Raw genomic sequence first — 24,213 nt, 5'->3', positions numbered from 1 at the left:
AACCAGGTGCTCTCTACTGAAGCTGCAATCATACTGATATTTGAGTTGCTGCTTAGTCATGTGGATCAGCTGTTTGCTTTAAAGATATGGCCGCATGAATAAACAGTCATATTTATCACAATATTTCTGCTCCATCAGTGATTCAGTAAATGCACACATTAACAAAAAAAATCACAAGATCATATTGTATTTCTCATAGTTCCAGAGCATAGCTTTTCCCATTTTTCATTTTTTATCTTTATGACACACCAATGGCATCATGAAGAGAGCCTCTACTTCCTCAGGAGTTTGCGGAGGAGCTCGTGGAGTTGTTCAAGGGAACCGGTACGGACTTGAAGGGCCGACATGGCCTGTTTCCGTGCTGTAAACGGTTATATGGTTATATGGTTAATTGCAAGCTTGATAAGTGAGCTGATGCCACCTGATTATAGTATTTGTGCCTCCTGACCCTGAGTGAAACAAGAAGCATTTTACAACAGCAGCATAAAAACCACAGAGAAAGGGCCAACTAATAATAAACCACAGAGAAAGGCCAACTAATAATAAACCACAGAGAAAGGCCAACTAATAATAAACCACAGAGAAAGGGCCAACTAATAATAAACCACAGAGAAAGGCCAACTAATAAATGCTCATTTTACACTAATGCAAAATTGCTGCCATTTTTAATCTCCACTGCATCAGCAAGGATCTCCCAGAGGCCAGCCACTTCATTTACACTTCCCATTCCCAAAGTGACGTGTCCATCATGTGCTGCCAGGTTGAGGTCGCATCTAAATTGGAGAATAGCTACACTCTTGGCAGTCTCCAAGCAAAGCATTAATATCAACTTCTCCAATTTCCTGGTCCTCTTTCCCCCTCCTGCTTCATTCTCCACCCTCCTGTTTCATTCTCCGCTCCACTTTCCCTTATCTCATTCTTCCTCTTTTCCTTCACCACCCTTCCTGTCAATAATACCATCCTTCCCCCTGCACTCTTCCCTTCCTACCTCCTTTGCCCTTTTCCCCTTCCCTCTATCACCTCTTAGCTCCTTTCTTTTCTTCCCCCTGCCACCTGTTTTTACCCATCACCTGCCAGCCTGTGCTCCTCTCCCCTTTACCCCCCCCCCATTTTGTTTAGGCATCCACCCAGTCCTTGCTATCCCTAATGAAGGGTTTCGGCTTGAAGTGTCGACTATCTGTGGCCGTCAGCATGGATGCTGACAGACCTACTGAGTTTCTCCAGTTTTCCATCATCTGCAGACTTCTTGTTGACCATTTTTAATTTCCCCACGTTCCCATCATCTGGCTCAGATTATTGCAGTCACCTACAAACTCAGCCTGTTAACCTACGAACCCACACACCTTTGGGATGCAGGAGGAAACTGAAGCCAACTGAGAGGGGGAGTGTAACGTGACTGATTGCACTCAGAGAATGGTATGGAGTACAAACACGCTTTTAATAGCTTACACTCAATGGCTGGCAGATACAATAGTCCTCAGGTGAATCTGAAGTAAGGCGGGAAAACCAGGGTTTATATTGGGGTAGGTGAGAGTGGAGCCAGGGGAGGAGCCAGCCATCTAAACTCCACACAGTCAGTGAATTCCTGTTCAATGCCTTCACCCCTTCCTTCAGAAGAGAACCTGCAGGTGAAAAAACACTAATAGTTTACAAATATTTACAAGTTGAGTCTGTCAGGAGGTCTAGTTATTCTGGTTGAGAACCTCAGTACTGGGAGAATGGAGAAACACCACACAGATGACACCAGAGGTCAGGATTAAACTTCTCAAGAGGTTGCAGGAGCTGTGAGGCAGTGAGGTTCCATTAGCTGAGCCACTGAGCCACCTCTGTTCTTTATGATCAGGAAGTACCAGGTGCTCTCTACTGGGTTATTGGTCTGAAGAGTAATTATTTTCAATGCATTCTTTTGAACTTGTGGTTTTGTTGGCTACATGTGGGAATATTTAGATTTTGTTTATATAGTTTTCCGAAATAGGGCGATGGAGCAGATTAGTATAGTTCAGTACTTGACAGTCAGAATGGGCTAAAAGGCCTGTCTTTGGCCATATGACTTTATGACACTATAATTAGTTAGAAAACCATTAAATGTTGGTTAGATAATGGAACTGCAAAGTCAACATAATTAAACATTAGGCCACCCTGAACTTTTTGTTTAATTCCTGCACTGTCTGCTATACTAAAATACCTCCTGAATAACATGCAAAACAAAGCTTTTCACTGTATCTCCATACACGTGGCAATAAACAATTCAATTCAAATCACTAAATTGAGTAACTCTGACAGAGAAGAAAGTAGACTTTCTATAGAAGGGCAAAGGTACAGGTCTGACCCAGACCATTCAGATCAAGGTGTCTGTACACTCCTCACAAGCCTCACTTGGTGCTCTCTATTTAACACATTCAGTCTCGCCTTTTGTTGTTTCTGTCATGTTTGTCTGGCTTCCCCTTTAATTGTATCCATGTTTATATTTTAAAAATAGATTTGACCTGCCCAAACCCAAGGCTCAGACTAATGCTTCTCAACAAATCTGCCGCCAACCAATTCCACATATTCATGTGCCCTTATTGGGAAGTTTATTCAGCAATGCTGCTAAGCTCACAGGATGGACCTGTCATTGGGTTTCGTGCTTTTAAATTCAACGGAGCAAAGGAAGATCATATGCACTAATTGTAATTCATCCAGACAGGCTCTACACTTCACATGACCTTGTAATAGGATTACATAAGTTGCAAGCAATGTCCAGTTACTCTCCTACTCTGTTGCTTCCGGAGTGAATTTAAAAAAAAATCAGACTGCATAAACTTGTTCAGGAGAATGTAATAGGCTAAGTTATTTATGGAATATGCTCCACCTGCCACTGATGAGAGTAGTTCTAAAAGAGATTAAGATATCTATGTCATCCAGAACAAAGTAGAGTGTGATTGGCTTCCCAGCTACCACCCTAAACGTTCATTCCTTCTCCTGCTGTGGTGTACGTGTTGTAGCCAAAGTGGTTATTCACCATTTAGCACACCATTCTCCTAATTGCTTTCACAATTTCTACAACAATGGAGACGCCCCCCACAACCCTGTTTTGTGGCAGTTTGGATGGCAAAAGGGTCAGGATGGAGGCAGTCATTTCATTGTGGACTCTTACAACAATTATAAATTGGTTTGACAGTGTAGTTGCTCATAACCCATTTTTTGGATCTGTCTGACATTGTGTTGTTGGGACATAATTGTCTCAAACCATAGTGATTGTCAGAACTCGGCCTCCTGAAAGGAAGCAAGCAAGATCTTCTCCACACTTTCAATGGCTTGTACAGAGAGAATAATGCCAAAGTAGTTAAAGTTCACATAAAATCTACATTTAAAGTTCACATTAAATCTACACTGGCTAATCTTGCGAAAGCAGTAAAATCACATCCTGTGAAGGAACAGTGGATCAGTGACAGTGGCTTCTGACTTTCATGTTTAACTGAGCATGTGTGGCCGTCATTTTTGCCCAGTATTGATGACAATCGATTGAGATTGAGATGACCCTAAATTCTGGGCCTTTCAATATGTGGTCAGTTTTAATGGCTGGTAATGTGCTACCAGGTTACTAGAACAAGCTCTGAATGACCACTCATAGACTAGAAAAGGTGTAACATGATCAGAAAAACACTAGAGCTGCAATCTTTACATTTCAAATTAGATATGCAACATGGCAACAGGCTCTTCTGGCCCATGAGCCAGAACTGGCCAAACTCCCCAATTAACTCACAAGCCTGGTATGTCTTGAAGGGTGGGGATGAAACTGGAGCACCTGGGGAAAACCCATGTAGATATATGAAGAGCGTACAAACTCCTTACAGCTCCCCAGATTCAGACCTGGGTCGCTGGCATGGTAATAGCATTGCACTAAACTGCTATGCTAACTGTACGGATGTTGAAATCTTGAGTGAACAAAGAAGAACTGGGGAATTCATTGGGTCAGGCAGCATCCATGGAGAGAAAGAGTCAGTCTGCATTTTGGGTCAGGACTCTTTGTCGCGACTGAAATGGGAGGGGATGCAAGCAAGCATGATAAATAGGAGGGGTTGCTGGGGAGGGTCCAAGAGGTGTTAGGATGCTGGACAAATGAAGATGGGAGCAGTGGAATGATGGGAAGACGCTGGGATGGAGGGGATGTTGAGAACAGCAGAGTGGGAGCAGATAAAGGAGAAATTAAACAGTGGAAATGGATCAAGGTGTGGATTACCTAAACCTAAAAACCCCGCTATTAATTATTTTGGGTTCTCGACTACCCAGGAGGATTATAATATGTTATTCATTATGTTTATGTTTAGCTCACTGTGGAAATGGATGAGACTGATGAGACATGTCTGCCTGGGATGGTGCAGGGAATTAAAATGGTCGGCAAACGAAAGTTCTAGCATGCACCCAAGGACAAAGTCTAGTCTCACCGTGATATTATGATATATTGATGTTCATATAAAAGGCATTGATTCTCTTGGCTGATATTCAGTTCAATGTCTATTGATGGATTAAAGCTAAACATATTTCAAGAGACAGTACATTGTTGCAGGTTTGGAGTAGAACCAGAATGACTTACTGATGGCATGCAGGCATTGGATTTTCAGGCTTGGAATAGCCTGTGCAATCAGCAGGCATAATGCTACCCTTTTCTGCCAATGGAAATTGAGCACTTTCCCTTTGGTGGGAAGGAAGTGAAAAAATGAACTGATACTGACAGGGAACCATTCTGATAAATGCTGGACACTAAAGCTGCTAAAACTACAGCAATAAAGGCCAAGGGAATGAATAATATTGAAGGGGGGGGGGGTGGCACAAAGCCAAGCCAAAGAAGATAGAAGGTAATATGAAAGAGAGAGGAAACTAAAATAATATCTCCTGTCTCTCCATCTTTAAATTAATAGCTTTGAGGAAGGTGGTGGAGGGTGTGGGGGATTTATTGACATACATAATATGTATTTTATACTCCCAAATGAACTGAAGATGGAAGTAGTTCTCACCTGTGCCTGTGACATTCTGTCTATGGACTCCAGAATCTTTGTGATGGTTTCACCCCCTGACATTTTTCCTGCTTCCACACTAGCAAGCATTTGTTGTAACTCGTTGACTTTGCTAAAACGTTGCCGAATGTTGAAAAGTCACCACAGAGGGAACCCCATTCTCCAACTCCAAGAGAATTGCATCCCTCAAGCTCGAACACACTCTACAAATGTTCTATTTCCTAAAGTCACACAACACAGAAATGAGCCTTTCAGCCCAGAGTCTGAGCTGAATATCAGTTGCCCAATTACACTAGTCCTACACTAATCCCACTGTGTCCTCTATACATTCCTATCAACTCTTCCCCAGATTTTACTACTCACCTGCCAACATGAATATCTTTGGCATGTGGGAGGAAATCGGAGCATTAGAAGGAAATCCACATGGTGATAGGGAGAACGTGCAAACGTTGCATAGACGGTACTCAAGGTCAGGATCAAACCTGGGTGACTGGAGCTGCAATGTGGTGACTCTACCTCAAGCTCATTGGTTGCCCACTTCTTCTTCCTCTAGTGTGGTCATACCAAGTAGGGAAAAAAAATCGCAGGATTTCTGAAGAAGTGGACAGCAGTATTGATGTTGATGAGATTGTGATGGGCGAATTTGTTAATTAATGTGAATATTTTTGTTTGGCACAGGTATTTCGAGTTGCAGGAAGGTCGGTTCGAGTACAACTCCTCTACATGTTGGAAACTACGAAATGAGATCATGGAGGTGAAGGTACTTTCCATGTGAGTCGTTGTGACTTCAAAGGCACAGGCTTCATGGATTTGTAGAGGGATTCAAATTAAAATATTTTTTAAACAAAAACTTTTTGATGAATATGAATAAATGGACCAAGGGCATAAAGAAATCTCAGAAATGAAGCAAAAATGAATGTTTATAAAGGCTAACAAGAAGTACAAAAGACTGGGCATCAACATAAGCTCACAAGAAGCTGAAATATACCCAAAGGTGCATAGTAACAGCACATGGGATTCCCAGACAAAAGGGGTGCCGTTTTATATGTCCACGTGAGGAAAATACAGTGGAAGCCAAAACAAATTGGTTCACTAGTCAAAGCAAAATGCTGCAACATTTGAAATATAAAAAGAAGGAAAAAAAAACCCTGAAATATTCTCCCCATATTCCCATGAATTCCCACTGTATTCTACATTTCAGCTATATATTAGGGGCAATTTTCAGTGACCTGTTAACTAACTAACTTGCACATCTTTGGATTCTGGGAGGAAATAGGAGGAATCATGCATTCACAAGGAGAACATGCAGACTCCACACAAATAGTACCCAAGGTCAGGATCAAACCTGGATCATAGATTGATCAGCATCCGCAGAGAGAGAAAAACAAACTTAATATTTCAAGGCGCAACCTTTCATGTTGCTCTCAATTATTTTAGAGGGATCTGATAACATCCAGGTAGCAACTCAATCTTAAACCAAATACAGTAAAAGTTCCAAAATTTGGCCTGATCGGGGATTGGGTCGAACCAAATTTTCAGATTTTCTGGATTCGCGGGAAATACTTTGAAATTTCTAATTTAAGGAGGAATAAAGAAGAGATGAATAGGTAAGTTTGATAGTTTATTCACTAGCAAACACAGCATGCTTCATTTATTAAAACAAGCAGTTTTAAAGAAAAATAGTCAACATTTGACAAAAAATAAACATAATTTTTTTTTCACTTCAAAAAAAGCATGTCATGCCTGAAATTATTATTAAAAATCAACATTATAAAAGAAAAATGCAGTGTAGCAATGAATTTCTTTGTGATAAGATTCCCTGTATTAAGCGTGGTCACTTGTTGCCGCTAAGCATATGTGGCGCTTAAGCATTCACACTTCCACACGTGTATACAAAAGCCCAATAAATTTAAAAAGTGTGAGATTTGGAATCTTGGTCCAGTTTTCTGGCATGCAGATCTTTGGACTTTTATTGCAGCTGAATTCCAGAGGTGATGTGAGACTGACTGTTATTGACATCAAAGTAGCATTTGACTGAGTGTGCATCAAGAAGCCCAGGAAACTTAATGTCAATGGGCATTGAGGGGAAAACACTCCAATATAGGAGTCATATCTCACAGAAAGGAAGGTGGTTTTCATGAAGATCTGTCATCTGAAGCTTGCGATATCTCTGCCAACTATCTCTTATTTCATCATCCATGTCCTTTCTTCCAACACGAGGGCAGAGTTGTGGCTATTCACTGGTGATCGCACTATGTTCCAAATCATTTGAGTCTCATCAGAAAATGAAACAGTCTATGTCTGCGAGTACAGACCATAGAACCATAGGATACCACAGCATAGAAAACAGGCCATTCAGCCCTTCCAGTTTGTGCCAAAACATCATACCGCTTGTCCCACCGACCTTCCTGCAACTCGAAATACCTGTGCCAAACAAAAATATTCACATTAATTAACAAATCCTCCAGACCTCTCCCATCTATGTATCTATCCAATTTAAACTTGAGTGAGTCCACACTTACCACAGCAGCTCGTTCCACATTCCCACTACTCTCTGAGTGAAAAGGTTCCCCCAAATGTTCCCCCTAAACCTTTCCCCTTTCACCCTAATACCATGTCCTCTTGTATTTATCTCCCCTAATCTAAGTGGAAAAAGCCTACTCGCATTTACTCTGTCTATACCCCGCATAATTTTGTAAACCTCTGTCAAATCTTCCCTCATTCTTCTATGGTCCATGGAATAAATCCTAACCTGTTTAATATTTTCCTATAACTCAACTCCTGAAGACCTGGCAACATCCTAGTAAATCTTCTCTGCACTCTTTCAATCTTATTAATATCCTTCCTGTAGTTTCGCAACCAGAACTACACACAATACTCCAAATTTGGCTTCACCAATATCTAATATAACCTCACCATAACATCCAAACTCTCAATACTTTAATTTATGAAGGCCAAGATGCCAAAAGCACTCTTTACAACCCTGTCTACCTGTGACACCACTTTCAGGGAATTATGTATCTTTATTCTTCCACACTCCTCAGTGCCCTACCATTTAACGTGCATGTCCTACCTTGGTTTGTCCTTCCAAAATACAACACCTCACAAGACCGAGGCAATATTCTGGCATTGGTGGATAAATGGCAACTAGAGTCATGGAGTTATATAGCTTAGAAAAGGATCAGCCCAAATGGTCATGCTACAAAAGTGCCAGGCAATGACATGCAAATAAATCCTGTCAATAAGAATCTTCTCCGATAATTTCCCAACCACGTGTCGGGAGCACCTGCCTATAATTTCCTTATTTCTCTGTTGACATTATTTAACAAAGGAATATAGAGGCTACACCCCAGTTTTCTGGTAAGTTGCCCATGACTAAAATAAATATAAAAATCTCTAACAGGGTCCCAGCAATATGCTACCTTGCATCCTGTTTCCTGGAATAGATTGGAGGCGGCATCTCCACTACCATGGGTAGTTTTAAAAAAATTATAGTTTAACAGTATAGCTAAATTGTTATATAGTTATTCAATTTCAGTTTTCATTTTCATAACTACCTGACGCTGCAGCTTACAGTACTTAAAGTTATTTAGAAATGTATCTACTCACCTCTGGGAAGATCTGCGGGTTGAGCTATGCAATTATGGGCTGCTGTGGGGACTAGGCCTAAAGGCCTTGGGATCGTGGAGGAGAAGAAAGTGGTGTGCGAGGTGGACGGGTTCGTGTGAGGCTGAAGGCGATCCCCTGCCGCTTGGCTCTCCCATCCATCCTGCTCACCAATGTCTGTTGTCTGGTGAACAAAATGGACAATCTCCGATTGTGGAGGTCTGTGCAGCGCGAGGACACGGACTGCTGTGCTTTGGTCTTCACTGAAACGAGGCTCAGTGACAGGGTCCTGGAGGCTGCCATCCAGCTGGACAGACGGGCTCACTTTCAATTTCAGGCTGACAGAGGTGCTGCTCTGTGATGTAAAGCCTGTGGCGATGGCCTGTGCATTTGCATCAACACGGAATTGTAAGGATTCTTTACTTTCACTACTCCACGCTGGTGGAATATGAGACTGTCAGATGTAGACCATTTTATCTACCACGGGAATTCACCACAGTCCTCATAGTTAGAGCATACATCCCCCCCACCGACGCTAACACTGAGGAGTTGATCTGGGAACTGTGTGGGGCTATAAAACGAACTGCAGACCGCACACCCGGACGGACTGATTATTATCGCCGGGGATTTCAACCAGTCAAACCTCAAGTCAGGACTACCTAAATTCCATCAGTATATGGACTTTGCTACGAGAGGGGTGAACGCGTTGGTCCTTGTGTAGATGAACAACTCCAAAGCGTATTGAGTGGAGCCCCGCCCCCACCTTGGATACTCAGACCACATCTCTGTGATGTTAATCCCAGGAAACAAACTGCTTGTCAGATGCCCCAGACCAGTTCTGAAGCAGGTTAAAACCCAGCCAGCAGGAGTCATTCATGAACTTCAAGTCTGCTTTGAGCGCACTAACTGGCGCATGTTCAAGGAAGCAGCAACCAATTGTGACTGCATCAATCTGGAGGAGTATACGACATCAGTGAACAGCTATATCAGTAAGTGTACTGATGACGTCACTGTGCCCAAGACCATCATTACTTGCTCTAATCAGAAACGTTGATGTCTGCGGAGGTGCACGTGCTACTGAGGAACTGAGACTGTCTTCAGTGTGGGCGACAAGGTAGCCCTAGCTATCGCAAGAGTCAAGCTGTCTAAGGCCATCATGGAAGCCAAACGTGTGCATGCCTAGCACATTTATAGTCACTTCCTGGACAGTAAGGATATGTGATGCAAGTGGAAAGGCATCAAAAGACTAACCATCTGCATGTGCTGGTGATGCCTTCCTTCCAGAAGCACTGAACAACTTCTATGCACGTTTTATGGAGCAAAACGACATGGCGGCAAAGAGGACCATCTCTCCTCCAAATGATCAGGTATTGGGTCTTACAGTGGCCGATGTAAAGAGAGAGTTAGGCAAGGTCAACCCACATAAAGCTGCTGGACCAGATTACATTCCTGGCAGAGTGCTCAGGGGATGTGCGGCTCAGCTAGCAGATGTTCTCACCGACATCTTTAACATTTCCCTGAAAAGCGTCGTGGTCTCAACATGCTTCAAAGCCGCCATCACTGACTCCTTGCCGAAGAAGTCGTCTGTGTCCTGCCTCAATGACTACCACCCTTTCGCACTCACAACCATCATCATGAAGTGCTTTCAGTGGCTCGTCATGGGGCACATCAAGCTCTGCTGCCCCCTGCAGTTTGCATACAGATTCAGCCATTCTACAGATGATGCCATCGCCACCGCCCTGCATCTAGCCCTCACCCACCTGGAAAATAATGACTCGTATGTTCGACTGGTGTTTATCAACTTCACTTCAGCATTCAACACAATCATACCTCAGTACCTGATAAGGAAGTTGAGCCTGCTGGGTCTAAACACCTCCCTCTGCAATTGGACTCTTGACTTCTTGTCGGGGAGACTTCAGACAGTCTGGATTGGTAACAGCATCTCCGAGCCCATCACACTGAGCACAAGGGCCTCTCAGGGCTGCATGCTTATTCCACTATTGTTCACTCTGCTGACCCACGACTGTGCAGCTAAACACAGCTCGAACTACATCAAGTTCGCTGACAACACGACCTTGGTGGGTGTTATGAGTAGGAATGAGGAGTCAGCATACAGAGGTGAGGTCCTGTCACTAACGGACTGGTGCAGAGCCGACAACCTGTATCTGAACATTAATAAAACAAAAGAGATGGTTGTTGACGTCAGGAGGGCCCAGGGGATCATGCTCTACTGACCAATGACGACTCCACCATTGAGGTCATCAAAAGTATCAGGTTCCTTGGAGTGCACTTGGTGGAGAATCTCACCTGGTCCCTTAACACCAGTTCCATAGCCAAGAAAGCCCAGCAGTGCCTCTGCTTCCTGCGAAGGCTGAGGAAAAGTTCATCTCCCACCCTCCATCCTCATTACATTCTACAGAGGATGTATTGAGAGCATCTGTGCAACTGGTTTGGAAGGTGTACCACGCTGGACCACAAGACCCTACAGAGGATAATGAAGTCAGCTGAAAAAAATCATTGGGGCCTCTCTTCCTACCATGAAGGACATCTACAACAGTCGATGAAGGTGAAAGGCAATAAACATTGTGAAGGACTCCACACACCCCTCACGTAAACTGTTCTCCTTTCTGCCATCTGATAGGAGATACTGAAGCACTTGGGCCCTTACATCCAGATTGGACAACAGTTTTTTTTCCCCAAGCCATCAGGCTCCTGAATTCCCAGAACATATGTGGATAGTGTACCGTGGACTTTTACTGTATATGACTTAATATTTTAATGTGTTCAACTTCTATTCTAACTTATATTTATGTAAATATGCTTTGTGGTCCTGGAGAAACATTATCTCATCTTTATCCTGCAAGCATGGCATGAACGATCAATAATCAATAAATAGATCCCATCAAAGTCTTAATGTTTATTAAGACTTCCAACATCTTAATACTGACATCCACTGCCTAGAATATCAATGTACCGTTCCCTGATCTGTCCATCATTCAAGCCCATTTTCTTGGTAAATACCAATGTGAAGACATTGCTCCATATAACTCCTTGAAGACTTCATCTGCTCCACACACAAGTTCCCCCCTTTGCCCTTGTGGACCTACTCTTTCCCCTAGCTTCCCTATTCCTGCTAACACATTTAAAATCCATAATCCAATTTTCCAAGGCACTTCATGGTCCCTTTTAACCTTGGGCCAAAAGACATAGGAACAGAAATAGGCTATTCAGCCCATCGAGTCAGCCCTGCCATTCAATCATGAGCTGATCCATTTTCCCACTCAGCCCCACTGTACGACCTTCTCCCCACAACTGATGCCCTGGCTAATCAAGAACCTAACAATCTCTGCCTTAAATATACCCAAAAAAATTGGCCTCCACCACTGCCTGTGGTAACAAATTCCACAGATATACCATCCCCCGACTAAAGAAATTCCTTGACTTCTCTGTTCTAAGCAGACACCCTTCAATCTTGAAGTTGTGCCCTCTTATCCTTGTCCATTATGGAACTCTGCATCTTTTCTGTCCATGCCTTTCAGCATTGAAAATGTTTCAATGAGATCCCCCATCATTCTCTTAAATTCTAGCAAGTATAGGTCTCTGCGCAGGGTTAACTCCAGGTCAAAGGTCAGTGAAGGTGTGGTTGCCTGAGGTTTGGCTGGTCCAGCATAGCCGTGGCGGGCGTTGGTGTGGGCAGATTAGTGTCTATCTGTATGACTATCCATGGGGGGATGGCTGGGTAGGTCTGGTCTGTTAGGAGTGGGGCTCTCTGGAGGGACCGAGGCAGATTGGTCCCCAGATCCTGGATGGGCCAAAGGTACCCATGGTGGGGGGTTGGACTGGGTAGTTATAATGCTGGGGAGGTGGGGCCCCTGATGGTGTCAGACCTCTGGTTGAGACAGTGTCCTCACACCCATTGGGGTACCTGATGTAGGCGTAGTTCTGGTTGGCATGGAAGAGGAGCACCTGGAGAGGAGTCACGTGATGGAGTAGTGGCCGGACGGTGAACTCCAGCCCTCTCCAGAAAAGTCGGGAAAAACAAGAGAAAACACAAAGGCACAGAAATAAAAGTTACAGAAAAGTGAGTATAAAGGTGGAAAGAAGATGGCGACAAAAAAAGAAAAGTCGAAAGCAACGGTAAGAAGAGAGGAAGAGAAGACAAAGGAGGAAAAAGGTGAAGGCCTTACCTGTCCGAAGAGGCCCGCTGCGGAGAGAGAAACCCGCTCCCTCAGGTCGGTAAATAATGGACTACAAAAATGGCTCGCAGAGCCGAGTAAAAGTGCGCAACCGCGCATGCGCGAAGTTTCGCGCATGCGCGATGCGAATGAAAAAAAACACACCGATGGGAGGGGGGACCAGCTGGGGAGTCGATCTCCACAGCCGGCAACGACAGCTGCAGAACACCTGCAGCAAGAAGAGACCACAGAAGACAACAGAAACAAGAAAGAAGAGGAGGAAAGGGCAACAAAGAAACAACAGATGGCCAACCCAGAGGAAGAAGAAGAGGAAGAGTATGGTGAAATAGAAGAAGAAAAGAGAGGCAAGGTAAAGGATATACTTGCTCTTATTAGAGGATACATGGAATCATTTAAAGAATGGCAAACACAGGAATTTAAGGATTTAAGAAAAAGAATAAACAACACAGAAGAGAAAATAAATAAAATGGAGATGACCTTAACAGAAATGGGAAAGAAAATGGACAAGATGGAAGAGCGGGCAGTAGCAGCAGAAATGGAGGTAGAAGACTTAAAAAAGAAATTGGAGAAATCTAATAAAAAAACTAAAGAGACACAAGAACTACTAGCTCAAAAAATAGATACAATGGAAAACCATAACAGAAGAAATAACATAAAGATAGTGGGCCTTAAGGAAGATGAAGAAGGCAAGAATATGAGGGAGTTTATAAAAGAGTGGATCCCTAAGACCCTAGGATGTCCAGAACTACAGCAAGAATTGGAAATAGAAAGGGCACATAGAGTATTGGCCTCTAAACCACAACCACAACAAAAACCAAGATCTATTGTAGTAAAATTCCTAAGATATACTACAAGAGAAAAGGTACTGGAGAAGACAATGGAAAAAGTAAGAGAGGGCAACAAACCACTGGAGTATAAAGGGCAAAAAATCTTCATTTATCCAGATATAAGTTTTGAACTCCTAAAGAAGAGAAAAGAGTTCAATACAGCAAAGGCGATTTTATGGAAGAAAGGGTATAAATTTATACTAAAGCATCCAGCGGTATTGAAAATATTTATTCCAGGACAACAAAACAGACTATTCTCGGATCCAGAAGAAGCACGAAAATTTGCAGAACAATTACAAAAATAGACTGAGGGAGGAAGACGGGTAATGAGAGTTAAGATGATCACAATTGATATGTATGTGGGTAAAGACAAAAATAGACTGAGGGATGAAGACGGGTAATGAGAGTAAAAATGATCACGATTGATATGTATGCGGGTAAAGAGGTATAAGAGTGAATAGAGACAAGGAGCATACGTGAATGTATCTGTACTTAGAGGAAAATATAGATAGTATAGACAAGAATTAATAAGGGAAGGTAATGGAATAGAGAGAATAAGGAGGGAATTAAAAGAGTGACCTTTGTGACATATGAAAAGTGAAATCTTTTCTGGGGGAGGCGGGGTGGGGGGAAATAGCGGTCACTGCAAAATCAGTTGACGCTTGCGAGTGGATTCGCAAATCCAAATGGAGAGGGGAGATGTGGTTGTCCGACAAGGGATAAAGGACAACTCAGGAGGTGAATGGGAGATTGGGAATAAATAAGATAGAAATAGGAGAATAAGGAAAATGTTGGATGTTGTAGGAATGTTGTCTTATAAAGAGTTGAAAATAAGAAAACAGAAATGGAAAAGGAGGAAAGGTAATGATGGAAAAACGGAAAGAGAAGATAAACAAAATATAAAAGGGCTACGCTGAACTATATGTCTTTAAATATTAATGGAATACATAACCAAATTAAAAGGAATAAACTACCAAATTTAAATGAATAAATGTATTCCATTAGAAAAAATAACATATTGGTTAAGAAATAATATTGAAATATTCGTACAAGTATAGGAGCCTTACATTAACTACAATAGCGAAAACCTACCGGGGACAAACATTACCTAAGTTGATGGAAGGAGAAGGAAAGAAAAGAATGGACTCAGTAGAATTTCTGGTATAATTTTGTTGAATGACAACATTGTCTGACTGGATTAATGCAACCTAGATTGTATACCTAAAATGGATGAGAGGGGGGGTGGGGGGGTGGTTTGGGAGGAAAGGGGGGGGGGAGAAAAAGTCACTGTATATGTGTGAAAAAAAATTGTGTATATCATGGCTAATGTGATTTATGGTGTGAAAAATAAAAAAAAAAAAAAAAAAAAAAAGAAGAGGAGCACCTGCTCGACCTTCAGGTTGGAATTCTTAGCCTGCATGTGTTTGCAGAGGAGCACCGGTCCCAGAGATGTGAACCAAGCTGAGATTGAGATTCCAGTCACCGATTTCCTAGGGAGTGAGAAGACGTTCGTGAGGGGTTTGATTGGTAGCTGTGCACAAGAGCAACCTAATGGCATGGAGTGCCTTGGGGAGGGCCTCTTACCAATAGTCAACAGTCCAGGAGAGCCAGTGGATGTGGTGTATTTGGACTTCCAGAAAGCCTTTGATAAGGTACCGCACGGGAGTCTAGTGGGCAAGATCAGGGAGCATGGTATTGGAGGTAAGGTGCTGACATGGATAGGAAATTGGTTAAGAGATAGGAAACAAAGGGTTGGAGTGAATGGGTCTTTTTCAGAATGGCAGGATGTGACGAGTGGAGTGCCTCAGGGATCGGTGTTGGGTCCTCAGTTGTTTGTAGTTTATGTTGATGATTTGGATGAGGGGATTGTGAATAACATGAGCAAATTTGCAGATGACACTAAACTGGGTGGCGGTGTGGGGTGTGAGGAGGATGTAAGGAAAATGCAGAGGGACTTGGACAGGCTGGAGGAGTGGGCGGCTAAATGGAAGATGAATTTCAATGTGAACAAATGTGAGGTTATTCATTTTGGGGGAAGTAATAGGCAAGCTGAGTATTATTTAAATGGAGACAAGCTAGGGAGTGGGGAAGTGCAAATGGATCTGGGTGTACTTGTTCACCGGTCACTGAAGGCTAGCATGCAGGTTCAGAAAGCTGTGAAGAAGGCAAATGGAATGTTGGCTTTCATAAAGAGGGGATTGGAGTATAGGAACAGAGACGCCCTTCTGCAGTTATACAGGGCCCTGGTGAGACCCCACCTGGAGTATTGCGTCCAGTTCTGGTCTCCAAACTTGAGGAAGGACATACTAGCTATAGAGGGTGTGCAGCGCAGATTTACAAGGTTAGTTCCAGGGATGGCAGGGTTGTCATATGCAGCAAGGCTAGAAAAACTGGACTTGTATCCATTGGAGTTTAGAAGGATGAGGGGGGACATGATTGAGGTATATAAAATCATCAGGGGGATAGACAAGGTGAAGTCTGATTACTTGTTCCCAATGATGGGGGAGACGAGGACTAGAGGGCATAGTTTAAGAATACAGGGTAGGCCCTTTAGGACAGAGATGAGAAAGCATTTTTTTACCCAGAGAAGTGTGAATCTGTGGAATGCTCTGCCACAGAGGGTGGTAGAGGCAGATTCGCTGACTATGTTCAAAAGAGAGTTAGATAAGACTCTTGTGGGCAACGGAGTTAAGGGTTATGGGGATAAGGCTGGAAAGGGGTACTGATGGTAATGATCAGCCATGATCTAAAATGGTGGTGCTGGCCCGACAGGCCAAATGGCCTACTCCAGCTCCTATTGTCTATTGTCTATTGTCTATTATATCTCAGGGCCAGGAGGACTGCCTTCCAGATCACCCCATTTTTGCCCTCCACCTGCCCATTGCCCCTTGGGTTGTAGCTAGTGCGACTAGCTGCAATGCCTCGCACTATCAGGTATTGGCGCGGTTCCTCACTCATGAAGCCAGACCCCCGATCACTGTAGATGAATGTCGGGTATCCAAACATGGTGAAGATCTGCGTCAGTGCCTGGTAATGGTGGCTGTGGAGGTGTCAGGGTAAGGGATGGTGAAAGGGAAAACGGGAGCATTCTACAACAGTGAGGAAGTAGACGTACTTGTTCATGGAAGGCAGGGGGCCCTTGAAGTCGATGCTAAGCCATTCAAAGAGCTGAGTGGACTTGATGACTTGGGCCTGTGGTGGGTGGAAGTGCGGTTTTCACTCTGCACAGACCCTGCATGACTCAGTCATGGTCTGGACTTCTTGTACGGCGAAGGGGAGGTTCCGGGACTTGATGGAATGGTACAGGCACGTGATGCCCGGGTGACAGTGTGTCGTGCGGTGCCTGCAGTTGGTCAGACTGCATCACGGCGCAGGTCTAGGACAGGGCGTTAGGGGAGTCTTTGAACTTCCCCGGTCAGTACTGGATGTCGTAGCTGAATGTGGCCAGCTCGACTCTCCAGCGCAAGGTCTTATTGTTCTTGATGTTCCCCTTATGGGTGGTCTTGAACATGAAAGCCACTGTGTGTTGGTCAGTGAGGAGGGTGAACCTCCTGCCTACTAGGTAGTGGCGCCAGTGGTGGACTGCTTCTATGAACACCTGGGCCTCCTTTTCAATGGCAGAGTGCCCAAGTTCAAAAACATGGATGGTCCTGGAGAAGAAGGCCATGGGTCACCCCCTTGGTTGAGGGTGGCCGTGAGGGCAACATCAAAGGCATCACACTCTACCTGTAATGGGATGTCCTCATCCACGGCATGCATCGTGGCATCAGGGATGTCCTGCCTGATGTGAGCAAAAGCTGCTTGCACCTTGAGAGGAGGGGAAAGATGGCGGCTTGGGCCAGTGGGCAGACCTTGTCCGAAAAACAGGGGACCCACTGGGAGTAATAGGAGAAAAGCCCCAGGCACCTGCGAAGGGCCTTGAGCAGGTGGGGAAAGGGCAGTTCCATTAGTGGACGCATGTGTTCTGGATCGGGACCAACAATGCCATGTTCCACGATGTACCCTAGGATGGCGAGGTGGGTGGTGCTGAACACACACTTCTCTTTGTTGTAAGTGAGGTTCAGCTCCTCGGATGTCCGGAAAAATCTCTCCAGGTTGTCATCGTGGTCCTGCTAGTCATGGCCGCAGATGGTAATATTGTCCAAGTACTGGAAGGTCGCTGTTAGGTTGTGCCGGTCTACCATGCGGTCCATCTCCTGCTGGAAAACAGAGACTGCATTAGTGACTCCAAACGGGGACCAGTGGAACTGGTAGAGGTGCTCATCTGCCTTGAAGGTGGCATATGGTTTATCCCAAGGGTAGAAGGGGAACTGGTGGTAGACTGACTTTAGGACAATTGTCGAGAAGACCTTATAGTGGGTTATTTTGTTGACCATGTCGGCTATTCTGGGTAGGGGATGAGCATCCGGTTTATGATCTGGCTATAATGGTTGACTATCCTTGGTTTGCTACCACCTTTTACCACTAGGACTTTGGCTCTCCAGGGACTGGTACTGGGCTCTATGATACCTTCCACCAGAAGCCGCCTCACTTCTGCCTTAATGAAGGCCCCGTTGGCAGCGCAATAGCGCCTGCTCTTGGCAGCTATGGGCTTGCAATCTGACGTAAGGTAGTTGAAGATGGTGGGAGGGGTTACCTGTAGAGTGCAGGTGGACTGGGGGCATTCACTGGGCTGTGTGCTATGGCGTGTGAGCAGAGTAAGGGGCCTGCCGAAGTTAAGGGTGATGTTTTGAAGGTGGAACTGGCCAGCCCTAAGAGGACTGGGGCACAGAGCTGGGGCATGACCAGAAGCCTCAACTCTTGGTATGTTCCCCCACCACTGTCAATTCCACTGAGTAGCACCCGAGGGCCATGATGGAACGGTCCTGGGCAGTGAAGCTGGTGGAAAAGTTCATGGGATAGATTTTGAGCTTTAGTGTCTGGGCCACATTCGGGTGCACGAAGCTCTCAGTACTACCGCTATCGAACAGGCATTTTGTTACCTTCCCATTGACAGCGATGTCCATCATTGAGTGCCCGAGTCCATGGAGAATGTCCCTTTTTAAGGTGGTGGATGCCAGGACCATCTCGGCGTCTGAGTCACTGCTCCCCGATGGATGAGGCGAGTAGCTGCTAGCAGCTTCCTTCCAGGGCGTGGGGAGCGTTGGGTGGGCAACCGGGTATGCGCCCATGTGGCCCACATCATCCCATTGATGTAGTGCATGCATTGCAGCAGTTGGGGCCTGGCTGGCCCAAGATGGCAGTGCCTGGTAGACGCATGTAGCGTTGGTGTAGTCGGGCAATCTGACCAACAGTGAAGCTGGAGGTGACGTCATCCAAATGAACGGAAGTGACGTCTTCAGTGCGGGCGGAAGTCATCTGGAGGAAGATGGCTGCACCCGGGGTGAGAACACTGCAGCGGTGTGGGTCGGTGGCTGGGCCGGAAATGACGTCAGCAGTAAGGGTAGAAATGATGGTGGGGCAAATAATGGTGTCGCTAGTCCTCACAAGTAGCGGTGTTCGGGAGGGCTCCCAACTGGTTGCGGAGGGCCGCAGTATTCCCGATAAGCCTGGAAAGGCATACCTTAGTGAAGTGGCCTTTCGTCCCAGATCGGGAGTAATGTGAGTTCCGCACTAGGCAGCCTTTGCGGGATCACCTGTCTGACCAACACCGGGACCCGCAGTACTTACAGGGGTGAGCTGCGCTGACATCTGCAATAGTCTCCTTCACGTAGGGCCCTTTGGCGATGGCAGTTGTTTGCATCTGCCAGGCTGGAGGTTGGTGGAGTTGGGCATTGAAGACCTCTGCATGATGAGCTGCAGCCTCCAGGGAGCGGACTATCTCCATTGTCCTGGTAAGTGAGCCAATGTTTTCCTCCAGCAGCTTCTGTTGGGCACTCCTTGAGCGCAGCCCCCGCACGTAGGTGTCCCAGATCAGTCACTCACTTCCCCTTCAGTCACGGGTGGGCTAGCTCACGCAGGGCCCTCAGATAGGCATCTGCGTCTCACCTGGCTGCTGGGACCTGATGCCAAGCAGGTACTGGGTGTAGACGACGTTTGTCGGAGACTTGTACATGCCGTTTCTGGTTGGAGTTGATCACCTCAGCCTGTGTTAGGATGATCGCCTCAATCGCGTGCTTCCAGATTTCGAAGCGTGCCTGGGCATTCGTGTGTTGGGGTCAATGTCCAAGCTCCCGATCGTCAGAAACTTCTCCATGGTCTCTCTTTAAATTTTTACTGGAATAAATTGTGGTGTGCTGAGGTAGCAACAAGTATAAAACTCAGAAGAGACTGTACAGCAGGCTTTATTCCAGTAAAAGTCTGAACACCAGTTCAAGCCTTGGTGGCTCCCCATGTGACTGGCAGGTCTGCCTGATTGACAGCCAGCCAGGGGGAAGTCAGCCCCTTAGGTGGTCTTCCTTCAGGTACAGGGATCCTCCCTGCAGTAGGCTGGTTGTCGTATCACCACAAGGCCAATAGCTGTCAAACGCTCCACATATGATAACCCTTTCATTCCTGGAATCCTCCTTGTTAACATCCTCTGAACCCTCCCTGATGTCACCACATCCTTTCTTAAATGAGGAGCCCAAAACTGCTCAAAACACTGCAAGTGAGGTCTCACCAATGACTTATAAAGCCTCAATGTTACATCTCTGTTTTTATATTCTACTCCTCTTGAAATCTGTGCCAGCATTGCCTTTGTCTTCTTCCCCACCAATTCAACTTGCAAGTTTACCTTCAGGCTGTCCCACACAAAGACTCAAGTGTCTTTGTATCCGGGCATTTTGAACCTTCCTAACTGCTTGTTAAAATTCTTTCCTGCTTCTTTATATTCCTCAAGGGCATTGTCTTATTTCAGCTTCCTAAATTATGGCATAGGATGCCATAGGTCCACTGTGGTTGTTAAGGGATTATTTAAGGTAGCATGTGAGTGGAAATAAAAGATTGAGAACTACTGGCTTAGGTTCAGGGATGTTTTGTAGAGTACGAACATTCAAAGAACAATTGGAGCAGGAATAGTTTAATGACTTGAACATGGGTGCATATCAGATAACCTGGTAACATACAGCAATCTGTATCATAATGCTTTAAGCATTGGTCTTAATCATACATCCTTTTATACCTTTGATTATAAACATCATGTCAATCTCAGATTTGAAATAAATAACACCATTAGTGTTAGAGAGTTATAACTAGAGAGTTGTGAGCCAGTGAATGTGAAAGCTTTCCCCCCAACTTTCTCCTGAAAAGCCTATCTCTAATCCTAAAACTATTGTTACAAATTCTAGACTCCCCAGACAACTGACATCTGCAGGAGGACCTCAGCAGGTTTGGCAGCGTCCACGGGAGGTAAAGATATATGTCACTGGTGTTTCAGGCCTGAATCCTTCCTCAACGTATAAGTAAAATGTAGAAGAAAGGCAGGGGAAGGAGCCCAGACCAAGAGACAAAATTGGATATGGTTTTGAGGATAGGAGAGAAGAAAGGTGAGAATTAATCAACAGTGGGGGGAGGGTGGCTCTGTGAATACGGAGCTGGGGAAAGGAGACAAAAGGAAATGGGAAGAAAGACAAAGCAACAGAGCTAGAGGAAAGAAGACATATGGGGAGGGGGGCTAACAGAGAAGTTGATGTTAATGCCATTCAGTTGGAGAGTGCCCAGACTGAATATGAGGTGCAGTCCCTCCAATTTGTGGGTGGTGTCAGTCTAGTAGTGCATGGACATGTCGGCAAGGGAATGGGATGGGGAATTGAAATGGGAGGCCATTTATGCTATGGCAGCGGACAGAGTTCAAGTGCTGAAAGAAGCGATCTCCCAGTGTCCAGTCTCTCCAATGTAGAGGAGACCACAACGGGAGCACTGGATGCAGTAGATGACCCCTGCAGTTTCACAAGTGAAGTGTGGACAGACATCTTCGACAAACCACCAACTCTCACAGCTACGTCGATTTCTTTTTCCCCAGACAACTAAGTCCAGACCTCAAATGGGGGAACAACTATCCTTCTTGTTCAAATGGAGCTTATATGAGTGGCTGGAAATGATGTGCGGGCCAGGGACACAGTGAATCTTAAATTTAAATGAAAGCTGAAAGAAACCTTGGGTTCCGCTTCTGATTTTTACTTTCCTGCTATTGAGGTGGAGAAGATTCATTTTGAAGTGTTTCTTTTATCGAGGAGCATAGATTTATGACACTCATTTCAATTCCTTTAAATCTCTATGAATGGTCCTGACAATGAAAGGAGCTTTGTGCCCATGAACCTCACCTTGCCCTTTGATCTCTTGTTCTGCAGGGTGAAACAGTCCGAGTTGTTTGAGCGATGGAGAACCTTGCAGTTGTGTAAATGGGAAAGGAACCAGTCTGCCACCAACATTTTTAAGTAAGTGGAAGCTGGGAAAGTGATTGAAAGTGAAGGCTGGCAATTATTATAGACAATGCAGAAAGGAAAAGAGGAACATATAAGTGAAGTTGGAAGAGGAGGAAATAGAGAAATTAGGATAAAGCGAAGAAGGCAGGGACTTTTTGAGAGGTGTTTGCGAAATAACAAGATACAGAGTGTAATTTCAATTAAGGGAGAGGAACAAATTGAAACCTGAGAAGAATGAAGAGCCAAAGGAAATGGTAGGTTCAGACTCAGAAGGGATTGAGAGATACAGTCATCAGGACCTGGAATACAAGGGGCAAAATTCAAACTCAGTAAAATGTCTATAATGAGGTGACTAGAACTGAAAGGCTTTGCTCTGTTAAATGTAAAATACGGCTTACGCAAAGAGAAAGATTTTACAAACCGGGGTGACCTCAAAGGCAAATGTAAAACAAGATTTACAACCTTTATAGCGTGGAGTTCGGATGACAATTTCCAGTACTGTCCAGCAACAATGGACGGTAATAGATAATCAATCTGATTATCTGAGAATAATTCTTGTAGTCAGGAAACCAGGAAAGAAAAGTATGACTTTGAGATAATGTATTTAATAGACCTTTGCTCTGGTGAAGCAAAGTATTTGTTAAGTATGTCCGCAACCAACAGGTCATTTTGGTGGCCCCGGTGTATTAATGGCTAGGGTGGTAAGGGAGGGTTCAAGGGCTTTGGATTATTATATAAATGTTGGTATCTATTTGATGATTTTCTGCTGTGAAGATTTACATCCTTTGAGAGAAGCTGAACAATTGAACATGCTGAACAATTCTTCAAGCATTAGGAATCCTATCATGGGTCACGTGGCTTTGTGATTCCATTCATACGTGGGGAAAATCTGTCATGGGCAGTCATGCATGTAATATGCAACAGGAAGGGCAATCTGCTTGCTAAACATTTTTGATGCTGCTGCTTGACATTCAAGGCTGTCTGTGTTGAAAAAAGCACACAGACCCTCACTAGAGGCGCAGTCATTTAGCCTTTTCACATCACCGGCAAGTGGTGACCCGACCTGGTACTGGGTGAAATTCTTGGGAAGGCAGGTCCTCCTGAGTCTTTCATGCTGCGCTCCAATTCCCTCTAATTTGCCCTCCCTGTCAATTCAGGGGAGGTCCTGCCCCCAGCGATGACATGTTATACACTCAGAGGAGTAAGAGTAAAGGTAAATTGTTTTCCCCCCACCACTGACCATCGCCCTGACCTTCCGTCGAACCTCCTCCCCCACTGGCCTTCTGTCACCCTCCCCCTCCCCCTGCCATTAATACCATCTGGTTGGAGGGTGCCAGACAGAATATGAGGTATTGTTCCTCCAACATGCGAATGGTCTCACTTGGGCAGTGTATGAGACCATGGACAAACATGTTAGCAAGGGAATGGGACAGGGAATTGAAATGCGTTGCGACTCAGTGCATGAAGCCATGGACAGATGGGTTCCCGGTGGTATATCCCATTTTAAATCTGCCTGCAAGAGACCTTGCACTGGGCATCAGTCATTTCTTTCAGTCAGATTTGCTGTCGACACGAGTTCCTTAATTCTTTAACTTGGTTCCTAGATCCTATCTGAGTCGATGCTGCAATGCACCAGCATTTCTATTCACAACACAGAAGAACACCCCACAGGGCATCAAGCTGAAGTATGAAGTGGGCAGCAGTGGCTTCCTGTTCATTGATGCAGATATTTTTGAATTATTTCCAAAGGTAAGCCTGTCAGACAGTGATGTGTTGAGGCTTCAATGAGTAATGGTTATTCCAGATTAAAATTTAGATATGCTGGGAATAAAGGGATATGTATTGTGCAGAATTTCAACTTTGTTTGGCATCATGTTGGCACAGACATCATAGGCCAAAGGGTCTGTTCCTATACAGCACTCCTATCTTCTATCTAAAGCTGAAAATGATCCTTACATTTTCAAATGCTTTACTGTGAGGGTGAGCAATTCTTGGGAGTCACCATCTCGGAGGATCTTTCCTGGACCCAGGAATTGTGAAGAAAGCCCGTCAACATCTCTACTTCCTCAGGGGTTAGCAGAGGTTTGATATGACACCAGAAACCTGGGCAAATTTCTGGAGGTGGAGTGGAAAGTGTGCTGACTGGTTGCATCATGGTCTGGTATGGAAACACCAGTGCCCCTAAGTGCAAAACCCTCCAAAAGGTAGTGGACACAGCCCAATTCATCACAGGCAAAACCTT

The 24,213-nt window shown here is 44.8% G+C and overlaps 1 protein-coding gene across 3 annotated transcripts in view; it reads left to right on the top strand.

The window, feature by feature from the left end:
• Nucleotides 1–24,213, top strand: part of st8sia5 (ST8 alpha-N-acetyl-neuraminide alpha-2,8-sialyltransferase 5) — a 40,499-nt gene that overhangs the window by 5,178 nt on the left and 11,108 nt on the right. For 2 of the 3 annotated variants that reach the window (XM_069923809.1, XM_069923810.1), the window contains exons 2-4: nucleotides 5,676–5,751; nucleotides 21,897–21,983; nucleotides 23,576–23,720. In XM_069923809.1, coding sequence (XP_069779910.1) covers nucleotides 5,676–5,751; nucleotides 21,897–21,983; nucleotides 23,576–23,720 — 308 coding nt within the window. Of the gene's footprint in view, nucleotides 1–5,675; nucleotides 5,769–21,896; nucleotides 21,984–23,575; nucleotides 23,721–24,213 lie in introns of all 3 variants that reach the window. The other variant, XM_069923808.1, reaches the window with a different exon arrangement.

Source organism: Narcine bancroftii, chromosome 3, assembly GCF_036971445.1.
Source record: "Narcine bancroftii isolate sNarBan1 chromosome 3, sNarBan1.hap1, whole genome shotgun sequence".
NCBI lineage: Eukaryota > Metazoa > Chordata > Chondrichthyes > Torpediniformes > Narcinidae > Narcine > Narcine bancroftii.
This window is presented reverse-complemented; position numbering and strand designations above follow the sequence as displayed.